General features: G+C 40.5%; 1 protein-coding gene and 1 pseudogene across 7 annotated transcripts; one reads left to right on the top strand and one right to left on the bottom strand.

The window, feature by feature from the left end:
• On the top strand, positions 546-4,009 carry LOC8059718. Of its 7 annotated transcripts, none has more exons than XM_021454156.1 (4): positions 546-688; positions 1,731-1,802; positions 2,683-2,779; positions 2,869-4,009. In XM_021454156.1, the coding sequence occupies exons 3-4, from the start codon at positions 2,766-2,768 to the stop codon at positions 3,827-3,829; spliced, it is 975 nt and encodes a 324-aa protein (XP_021309831.1). In that variant the 5' UTR covers positions 546-688; positions 1,731-1,802; positions 2,683-2,765; the 3' UTR covers positions 3,830-4,009. The 7 variants fall into 7 exon arrangements, with proteins under 7 accessions (XP_021309831.1, XP_021309830.1, XP_002461896.1 ...); XM_021454155.1 differs by having other exon boundaries at positions 2,547-2,779; XM_021454157.1 differs by lacking the exon at positions 546-688 and adding an exon at positions 696-847.
• Positions 7,496-8,840, bottom strand: LOC8059717 (annotated as a pseudogene).

Below are 11,809 nucleotides of genomic sequence, written 5' to 3'. Positions count from 1 at the left end.
CTTGTTTACTTCCAAAAAATTTTGCAAAATAGGAATAGTTTCGTTTGTATTTGACAAATATTGTCCAATTATGGACTAACTAGGCTCAAAAGATTCGTCTCGTCAAGTTCGACCAAACGGTGCAATTAGTTTTTATTTTCATCTATATTTAATACTCACATTCATACGTCTAAAGATTCGATGTGACGGGGAATCTGAAAAATTTTGCAAAGTTTTTGGGGAACTAAACAAGGCTTCTGTTTAGTTACCAAGATTCTCCGTCACATCAAATCTTTGGTCGCATGGATGGAGCATTAAATATAGACGGAAACAAAAACTAACTGCACAGTTTACCTGTAATTTGTGAGATGAAACTTTTGAGCCTAGTTACTCCATGATTGAACAATGTTTGTCAAATAAAAACGAAATGCTACGGTAGCCAAAAACAAAAATTTTTACAAACTAAACAAGGCCTCAATGTAATGAGAAATTTAAAATCTTTTGTAAAATTTTATGGAAGACCTAGAGCGATCACCAACAACAATCCCAAAAATCCCCTCTCGTCTCTCTATATAAGCGCAGGAGCAGGCCGTTCCGCGAGCAAAGAAAGCAAAAGAAATCCCGAGAAAAGGCAACTGTTTGCCGCGGGAGGGAGGGAGGAGAGCCCCGTCCGATCCGGCGCAGCCGCCTACGCTCGTCAAACCCCCCCGTAAAAATTCCACCCCTTTTGCCTCCGTTTTTCAGATCGCCGTCCGTCGATTTAGGCGCATCTCTCGTCTCTTGTCTTTGCTCGATTCCGCCGCGGCTTCCGTCCGTGTCGGTAGATCGATTGCGTGGGGGGATGGTGGTGGTGGTTGTTGTTGTTGTGGTAAGTGCTACGTCCGCCGCTGCGATCGGGGTTGTTCATCTTACCCCTGGTGGTGGTGGTGGTGGCATGCCCCTTCTCGATTTGGGTGGTTGCGTAGGGTTTCGATTCGGGGAGGCAGGCGCCGATCCGGTTCGTGATCCTTGCCGTGGTAGTTGGGGGGGGGGGGATTGCGAGTTCGTTGGTTCTGACGACGGTCTGAGGGCGTCGACTTTGGGGGTGCCGGTGATTGTTCATCATCGGCCCCCGCGGACCTGGAATCTGTTAGGACCAAGCCAAATGTGCTTAATTGTCTTAATTGGTGTTCATTCACTGCATACGCATCTTGGCACTAGCTTCCTGTTTAGTATGTCCAAAAGCTTGGGACTAAATAGGATGCAATTTCTGTCAGCCATATGCGAATTAACCTGTGCTTCATTTGCTTTGCGGGCTTAAGGGATCCTTTTACTGCCTATGTATGCCCCCATGCTTTTTCTAACAAGATTTACCTCTTACCTGTCAACTGATTAATTTTACTTGCAAATGAGATGAGAGGCATGGAAATACTAGAAGCAAAATGTTAGATGGTTTACTGTTTGCCGGCTTATTACCAAAACTAACCTTAATCCTGTTGTACTGGTACATGTAAGGTCCACACTGATAGAATTATGGGGGTTTTTTGTTGATGCATGAAACATTTGATATGGTGAAATGTAGTTTCTTGTTTTTGTGAAAGTGAGCAATGCGTTTTTGTAGTGGACACTCCTTTGACTTTTGGCTGTTCATGTTATTCTGTCAGTTATATTATGTAGTACTAGGTGTTAGAATTGAGCCTAATAAAATGCATGCAATCTGATTTTCATGTTCTAGCTTTTGCTGACATAGAGTACTCTACTACTGATTTCAGGGTTAACTGTGACATATGATACCAGATCTTGATCCACTCGAAGTGTTCAGTACATACAACTGCTTCTTGTAGGTTAGTAGCAACTTTTTGTGTAAATGTCAAATAAACATATTAATTATGTGCTTCAGGTCTCACAGTTTTTTTTTTAACCCGACATGCCATATGCTTCTTTTTGTTATATAAGATGTGCTCAGTTAGGCCACCTTTTATAGTCCACCTACTTTATCATTTTCATCAAACCATTGGGAAGCTAATTTGAAGTTTTCATCAAACCTATATTTCCTTGGGTAGAAGTACTATATTTGCCTTGTAGAGGATAGTCTTGTTAATGTTGCCACTGTCTTTTGGAACAATACATTGTGATTCACAGCCAGTAACTCATGATTTGTTTTAGTAATGTATTTGTTATATGGAGTTGTGCAATTTCTCTAAAACTTTTGTTGGGCTTTGGTACTTATCTGAATGTTTATGCCCTACTACCTTTATAGAAATATATGTATGTTTTCAAGGCGGGAGATCCTTTGAACCAGAATGCCCTTTTTTGATACTAAAATATCTGTTGGAAACCAAAATTGTTCTTTAAATGATCTCAAATATTAATTTAATAAGCTTCACAGTGTGGAATACTTGATACTTATTATTGACTTATCTTCTTTCTTTGTCTGGGCACTTGCTTTTGTGTTTATATAGAAAAAAATATCTGTTTTGATGAGTACAGAAAAATATGTTTTCACATTTTTTTTGCCTAAACTGCTTAACTTGACACAAAAACATATTATTTTTAACAATTCTAACGGTTAAGTCAATTTAACACAGTTGGTTTCAAGATGACAAGTAAGAAAAGTAACAGATCTACAGTCACATCACGCACTGCTCTGCATATGGAATGGGACAGGATTTCTTGCCCTATTTGTATGGAGCAACCCCACAATGCCGTTTTACTTATATGCAGTTCATACAAGAATGGCTGCAGATGTTACATTTGTAACACAAGCCATCGACACTCTAATTGCCTTGACCGGTTCAGAAAAGTGAATGGTGATAGTAAGGTCCGTGCTTCACACTCAACCTATTCGGTGCTTTCAAACTCCAATATCAGAACTGTCCAACCAAGAGCTCACTATAATATGATTTCCAGACGTTCACGGAGCCCAAGACTCGGAAGACATGTTGATAATGAAGGATCTTATCATACCAATGTAAACAGTGGTCCAAATCCAGATGACATATCTAGACCTGAATCTGATTTCACTAGCTATCAAGGATTTGAAAACTCAACCTTACCTGTTGAAGGAAATATTGTATTGGGGGAATGCCATGATGCCATGCAAAGTTCTGCTGAAATGAAGTGTCCTCTCTGTAGAGGATCTGTATCTGGCTGGATTCCTGCTGGAGATGTGAGACAGTATCTAGACAATAAGTTGAGAACTTGCTCTCATGATTCCTGCAAATTTACTGGAACCTATGAGCAACTGCGTGAACATGCAAGGACTGCACACGTGCTTACAAAGCCTGCTCATGTAGATCTGTCAAGAAAAAGAACTTGGGATCGCCTTGAGCGTGAGCAGGAGGTTGGCGATGTCATCAGTGCAATTAGGTCCCAGGTACCTGGGGCAATAATAGTTGGTGACTATGTTATTGAGACTCGAGATGACTTGTCCCCAGACATAGACTCCGGCGATGAAAGTAGTGAATGGTATTCAGACCATCTTGATTCACCAGATAATAGACTTGATTCCCCAAGGGTGTGGCCAAATGAAGCGCTAGGGTCACCTAGCATTTGGTCAGATGAAAGGCGTAATTTGGCAAGGCTGCCACAGATCAATAGAGTTTCACCCAGGCTTTCATTAGGCAGTAGGCGAACCTTGCATTCAGGTTGGCAGGGGGTTCGTCGGTCAAGCACACGGAGTCTGCTGCAACGGGGCTTCTCAAATCACTACTCTGGACACCGCAGCAGCAACTACCGTGGACATCGTCACATGCTTCTGGATAGGTCTTATGCTGGTACCCGAAATTCAGGTACTGGCAGGAGCCTAAATCCGTCGGTGGTGCCAAGCAGGCGGCAGCGGCTTCGGTACACGCACAGAAGTCACTACTGATGGAATCAATACCAGTTCCACCGTAGAACTTCATTGGTTGATCCATCCATGCTATCTTTGTAAATATATGCAAAGGCTACGTTTTTTATTTAGTGTATTTAATCTGTGTAAACAATCTATCCCAGATGCAAAAGGATCTATATATTTCTCTCCAATGCCATTTATGGTGTTTCTGCATTTCTTTGATGGCTTGTCTCCGTCTGCGTTACTCACACCATCGGAGTGTGTTTTTCTTTTCTTCTCAGTTGGGTTAAAATGTTATTGGATGTACATGCAGGCGATTGGTGTTATACATGCCTGGTGATTTCTCAGAAATGGCATCATTGTGACTATGCGTTACCTGCAGATCTCCCTTCTTTGAAATGCTGGATTTTTTTTTTCTGTTTTCTGTCTATTCTAGTTAGGGTCCTAATAAGTAATAAAATAAATAAACTGAAAGTGTCTCACATGTCTGTTTTTGTTTTTGTTTTTTTTGACAAACTAAGAAAACAACTAAAAACATCTCGTAACTACATACTCCCTCCGTCCCAAAAAAAGTGTCGTTTTAGATTTTTGTGCCACAAGTTTGACTCAATTTGTAGAAAATATATGCAATCTTTATATCTCTAAATAAATTTGTTAAAAAACTAGACTTAAAGATCTTTCCAATGATACTAATTATGTACTATAAATATTAATATTTTTTCCTATATATTTAGTTAAAGTTATTTCTCGGAAAACGAAAACGACACTTATTTTGGGACGGAGGGAGTAGAGTAACTACATAGGAGTAATTTGTCTAAGGTCTTGTTTAGATGTGAAATTTTTTTGAATTTTGCTACTGTAGCACTTTCGTTTGTTTGTGGTAAAGACTAACTAGGGTTAAAAGATTCGTCTCACGATTAACAGTCAAACTGTGTGATTAGTTTTTATTTTTGTCTATATTTAATGTTTCATGTATGTGCCACAAGATTCGATGTGACAGGAAATCTTGAAAACTTTTTGATTTTCGGCGTGAACTAAACAAGGCCAAACTATTGCTTTTCCTGAACGCTGCCTGGAGCTCTACTTCGTCCAGCTGTGCAAATCTCCTGCCTTCTCCCAACCTGTCTCTTGCAGGTCGGAGGAACACCGAAAGCCTATCGGTGCGAGTTGGCAACGCATCATCGTTGGACAGCTGCCTGGGGACGAGAATCTGAGAGGCACACGTTTGCCAATGCTGGGTCTCTGATTGCTCAAGAGAGATGACCTCTCTCCGTCCTAAAAAGAATAACGTTTTTTACTTTGAGACATCGCGTTTGATCGTTCGTCTTATCTAAAAATTTTATGTAAATTACAAAATAAATTAATCATGAGCAAAATATTTCTAATAATAAAACAAGTCTTAACAAAATATATAATATTTATGTAAAAAATTTGAATAAGACGAATGATCAAATAAGATGTCTGAAATTCTAAAATGACACTCTTTTTGGGACGGAGGGAGTATGCATCTCTTGCGTGCTCCGTATGGTATGCTGAACAGCTGAAAGGTACCTTGGGGGAAAACCAAGATTGACAAAAGATATCGCATCATGAACCTTTGGGATCAAAACGGTCAGAAATGACGAGAAGAAACTTAAGTTATTTTTCATTTTCATTGTTTTGATGGAAACAAAATCGAAAACGATATTGCCACGAACAAATACGACACCAATAAATGTTAGTATTATTTTATATAACCTTGATCAAACTTTAAATCGTTGGACTCATCAAACACTGAGAATTAAATTCTTTTTTTTAGATGGATGGAGTACTACCAAAGAAAGTACACCTACAATCCTAAAGATATTCTGGGTGTCACCTAAATTGAGCTATCAGTTTACACATCTAGGTCCATAAACTTGCTAAATAGCAATAATTATCATATGCTTATCCATGTGGCATGCCAATGTAACCTTAACTCTCTATCCCCCACCCTTGGTGACTAAACATGGAATTGAAGTTGGACTATCCAAAGACTAATTGGATTTTCCCTTCCTAGATTTCAATAGACTGGACCTTATTTTGGACTTGATATACATGGACCAAAAATCCCAAGAAAATTAACTTGTTCGCTTGACTTTATCTATCGAATCTGTCAGTCATTCAATAATATTTTTCTCTTATAAAAAAAAATCAGCGAACAATATTTTTATCCATAATTTATCAGCCAAACGAAAGGATTATTGGTGTCCTACACGCAAAATCCAAACATCCATGAATCACCCGTGAAGACAGGGTTGCATCCTGCGTCGCCATGTCAAGTATACAGATGTATAAGTGACATGCCAATCATAAATTCATAATGGATTTTTTTTCATTGTTTGTCATGTGAGGTAAACAGTGATATGAATGGTGATATAGATGCCATCATATCAAGTAAATAGCTAGATCATTGTTTTTTATAAAGACACTCAAACGAGTGTCACATCTTACATATCTTAAAGAAAACAAAGATACATTGAATAAATCAGTTGAATATCGACTGAACTAGAACTAAACAAAATAGGCCCGACCGATGGGAATAGACTTCACCTGTTACTACTTACAAGGTTTATTTATTTGAGAAGGTGAAAAGTTTTTAGGTATTGTGGCATTTTTGTTTTTATTTGGTAATTATTATTCAACCATAGATTAATTAGACTCAAAAGATTCGTCTCGTAAATTATAAGTAACTGTGTAATTAATTATTTTTTATATATATTTAATGTTTCATACATGTACCGCAAGATTCGATGTGACGAAAAATCTTGAAAAGTTTTTGGATTTTTGGATGAACTAAATAAGGCCAAGCAAGGAAAAGTTTTTTTTTTCTCGGTCTAAGCTCTGCCTATAAACAGAAGGCTAGCTTTTTTAGAAGAACAAAAGCCTAGCTTAGGGGGTGTTTGGTTGGAGATGTTAAAATTTAACACGTACTGTAATATTTTTGTTTTATTTGTCAATTAGTGTCCAATCATGGACTAATTAGTCTTAAAAGATTTACACAAATTATTCTTTAGCTGTGTTTTTAGTTTCGTAAATAGTCATATTTAGTATATTATATGTGTCAAACATTCGATGTGATAGACGATAAAGTTGAACCAAACAGGGCCTATTCCATCGTCCATGGGACATTGCACTGGTCAAGAAAATTCGTTTCTCGGCCCAATCTAGCTAGCAAAATTTTAGAACTAAAGTGAACTACTTAGCAAGTTTAGGGTGTTTCCCTAAAAAAGCAGTTTAGGGTGTTGCTAAAAAATAAGCAAGTTTAATAAACTAGCTAATGTCTTAGCTACCATCCAACTAACAATTACTCCATCCATTCTAAATTATAAGATGTTTTTCCCTTTTTAGATATATAGATTTTGCCATGCATCTAGAAAAACCAAAACGTTTTATAATTTGGAAGTGATGGAGAACCTTAGGTCTCAAGGTTTGTATAATTGAATAGTTGCTCAATGACACGCCCTCCAAACAAGTTTGGAAGTACCAAATGTTTATTTTCCTTTACTTGGGTCTTGTTTAGTTCCAAAAGTTTTTTGGTTTTCAGTACTGTAACACTTTCGTTTTTATTTGATAAATATTATTTAATCATAGACTAACTAGACTCAATAAATTCATCTCGCGATTTACAGGTAAACTGTATAATTAGTTTTTGTTTTAATTTATATTTAGTGCTTCATACATATGGTGCAAGATTCGATATGATAGGAATTTTTGAATTTTTTTTTGTTTTTGGATGAACTAAATAAGGCCATGATGATTAGGCGTGAATAAGAATAATACATACATGACCCCCTTCTCTTTCCGTTTACAAGTTGTTCCCGTGGGTTGGCAGTGCGGTGCGACTGCGACTCCTCGTCCCCGACCCCGAGGCTGGGGCTGGGCAGAAGGTGACCTGATAGTCCACGGTGCCATTGCAGGTGAAGGTGCTGCTCCTGTCGTCGTACGCGTAGCTATACGCCTGCGGGCACTGCGCCTTGAACAGCTCGGAGTAGCCGCTCGGCTTGCACGTCGCCGGCGACGCGAACTGCCCGCGGCAGCAGTACTCGTCCGTGCCGAACGCCAGGCACGCGCTCTTGCAGCCCACCACCGCGTCGTCGTCGTCCTTCCTCCTCGCCGCTGACGACGGCGGCGGCGGCGGCGGCGCTGCTGCCGCAGCAGCTCTCACCGCCAGCTCGCTCGGGGCACACCCGGTTGATGTCCGCGGGGCACGACGTGCTCCGGCATCGGCCCCCGGCCGCGGGCTCGATCTCCACGGGCAGGTTGAAGCCGTCGACGTTGCTCACGTCGTAGAAGTCCTTGTTGCCGCCGCCGCCGCCACCGAGGGTGAACTCGGCCAGGGTAGCCGGCGGGGCGCCACCGGCGCCGTTGCACGCGACCTGCCCCGACCCGCAGTCGCCGGACTCGCAGGAGAAACGCGCGCCGCCGACGGGGGAGGTGGTGGCTGTGCAGCGGTAGCGGCCCCACATACGGCCCGACCACGTGGCACCCACGCCGGAGAAGGACAGGGAGGCTCCCGGCGGCAGGGGGAAGCCGGTGGTCGGGAACGCTGGGCCGCTGGAGGTCAGCGTCTCCGGCCAGACGGTCTCCGGGCAGTTGTTGCGGAAGGTGAACTTCACCCCCGTCGCACCTGCATGTGTCATTGTCATTAGCGTGCACAAATTTGATACTTATATATATACAAGAAAGAACGGCGTGCCAAAATACAAATTTGATTGCATATCCAACGCGCATTGTTAAGTGCCACTCAATTTTTGCCTTTGGACCGTGTGCTCCAATCCACAATGTAGATCAAATAGAAGAATTCCGTGTATCCGATCGTGCGAACTTGATCAATGAGAAGATCAATCTAGACCGAATTAATTTAGTTTCATGGCAGCATGCATGATCATTGAAAAGGATAATCAGAATGGGTGTCATCTACAAGAGTGATTTTTTTTTTCTAGCAAGCACTTCATTACACATTATTCAAGTTGCAACCTCGAAAAAAAGAGTGAATTTGTGTGGTTGAATTTTTTCCGATCCTGTCACCAGATGAAAAAAGAGGAATGTTCATATTTTAGCATACAAGCTCGGAGCTATATGTCAAAGGGCTATGTGGATATCTATTTAAGTTTGGTTAATTCAACCTTTTGCAGCTACTAGTGAAATATATAATTCAACATAACAAAGTTTGTTTTAACATTACAGAACCAACGCCATTGTTTAAGTTTAGCATGATGACGTAGTCTCCAAATACATCAATGGCCAAATATTTCCCTTTCATTCATGTTCTTTTATTGAACATATAAAGGAGAGAGAAGAGAAAGAAGGCGTCGTAGCAACAAACAAACGTTTAAATGTGTACTGCAATGTGCGTACGTTATTGCCGACATGGACATGCACGAAAAGCATGACATTACAAATCTCGATTTGTATTCATGCATGTATATAAACACATGAACTAAAATATATATATAGAAAAAAAGTTTGAATGTGTATACGTTATTGACGACATGGGCATGCACGAAAGCATGATATTACAAATTTCAACTTATATTCATGCATATAAACACTTGAACTAAAATATATATATATACGTATGAACCAAAGATTAAGTAAGCAAATCTTATTAGAAGATTGATAGGGTCGATCATTTTTTTATTATTACAAGCAGTAAGCAACTTTTTAACATTTTTTTTGGTAGCTGTTGTTGTTTAATAGATCATGGTTAAAAAGTCATGGCTAAAAGTATTGATCGCTGATTTGTTGTGAGAGAAAAATACTGCTAAATGGTTCATTGTTTTGTCTTTCTGCCCTTTTTTTTCCCTTCCTCATTGTTTTGTCTTTCTGCCTTTTTTGCTCCCTTCCTCCCTCTGTATATTTGTCTCGGTACCCTTTTTGGCCTTTTGTTAATGAAAAAGGAAAAAAAAATAGAGGTAGGGGGCTCCCCTGCTGATTCTTTAAAACAAAAAGAACATTGTATACCTTTACGGAAATAACCTTCTACGTATAACAACTGGAGTATTCTAGTAAAGAACATCCAGATTATTGCATTTCAAGTGTTTAATTTGTTAGGGGTGCCTAGGCCCCAGAACAACAACCAGAAGCCTGAGAAACGCACAAGAGGTGGTCGGAATCAAGAAGCTGCTGCTTCAATTGTGTTATATATGCATGTACAAAATCATGCTTTGTGTGAGTATTGCATACATACCATGTGTACTGAGAAGGAAGGCAAAGAAGGCGATGAGATGGAGATCAGACACAACTCCGTCCATGGCCATCGACGCTGCTCTGCTGCTCTCTGCCTCTATGAGAGAAGAGAAGGGGAACCCAGCGACCGGCGTCCCGGCCTATATATATGGTGTTTGGTTTGAGGAGCCACCCAATCCTACATGAGGTAGTGGAATGACTCCATTTCTTGTAATAGTAATAATTTTGTAGTTTGTAAGGAATGAGTTGATGATGCATCAACCTATTCCATTCCCTAAACCAGACAAATAAAGTGAGTAATGATAATGGACCACATCATTCCTATACTTAGATGCGGCTCCGTGTGTTCACTCATCCATTCCGTGGAGATACTACATGTTTCAACGTACACGCATGGTGTTGAAGCTAAAAAATGCTTGTATCTAGTAGCGTGGTGCCATGGTCGTCACCCTCTCTTTGTCGCTAACCTGCGGTGCCAGCCCCCAGGTCAAGCAAGCAAGCCTGCAGCACTTCTTAGGGCCTGTTTAGATTGGAGATGAAAATTTTTTGGATGTCACATCGGATATGTCGAAAGGATGTCGGGAGGAGTTTTTAGAAAGTAATAAAAAAACAAATTACATAGCTCGTCAGGAAACAGCAAGACAAATCTATTAAGTATAATTAATCTGTCATTAGCACATGTGGATTACTGTAGCACTTAAGGCTAATCGTAACCAGGCTTAAAATATTCGTCTCGCGATTTTTAACCAAACTGTATAATTAGTTTATTTTTTTATGTACATTTAATATTCCATGCATATGTCCAAAAATTCAATGGGATGGATGAAAAAATTTTGGGTGGGAAACTAAACAGGGCTATTACGGCAACATGGTTCACCTAAGTTAGTACCTAACCGCGTTTCATTGTGACAGAGGTGCCATACGATCATACGATGGCATACGCATTAGATAAGAAGAGAGTCACAATTAAGAACCATATAACGAAACTGATTGGATCAACAGAGGTATCAACATCTAACTCTGTTGCCTGTCACTCAACGTGTACAGGTCCTGATTGTGATGTCCCTATACAGATACAAGAGGGTTAGTTGAACCTAAGTTCCTGTGGCCTGTTAGTGCACATGATCCATACAACAAACTAACCAACCCGAGTTTTCATCTTCGTGCCAATGGTGCTGGTTGACAGCTTCACGCTCAGAATGGCCTGCAAACTAACGGATTCGAGCTTCTGAGTGTGCCCGAGAATTCAGGGATTCAATCAAAAAGGAGAAACGAAAGGCACAAGAGCCAAAGGTATTCAGCATGAAGGTCACTATGAAAACTGTCCAATTTCATGACACATACATTTTTTTTAACCGCAGCACCCTCACATGGCCTCCTCTTTGGAGACCAGGTGCGCGACCGGGGTTTGAAACCACGCTGGCCGCCTCCTCCCTTGGAGCCTTAAGCCCTTAACTACTGGACTATATGCCCATCCGCATTTTCAGCACATATATTACAAGAAACATCTAAACATTTGCCCGATTCCAGCACATATATGACAGGAAACCGTCTGGCCTGCACCAGTTGGGTATCTGTAAAGACTGCCACAAGATCAATTTGCACTTCGAATGAAGCTCGATGATTTAATTGCAAGGTACTCTTTGATGTGTACTCAATGATCTAAATGCAAGGCAATCAGCAGAACAGGAATTGTTCAAACCTGCTGATGTTCACCAAACCTTGTGTTCCATCCACATGAATATTTGTTTGCAATTCAGGAGGCCAATGCAAAAGATGGTGCAGGTTTTAGTGGTGGACCAAAAC

The sequence above is a fragment of the Sorghum bicolor genome, chromosome 2 (genome assembly GCF_000003195.3).
Source record: "Sorghum bicolor cultivar BTx623 chromosome 2, Sorghum_bicolor_NCBIv3, whole genome shotgun sequence".
Classification (NCBI taxonomy): domain Eukaryota; kingdom Viridiplantae; phylum Streptophyta; class Magnoliopsida; order Poales; family Poaceae; genus Sorghum; species Sorghum bicolor.
This window is presented reverse-complemented; position numbering and strand designations above follow the sequence as displayed.

What these genes read in the sequence shown, in the direction of transcription:
- LOC8059718 (XM_002461851.2), top strand. Translation starts at nt 2,558, where the DNA reads ATGACAAGTAAGAAAAGTAACAGATCTACAGTCACATCACGCACTGCT.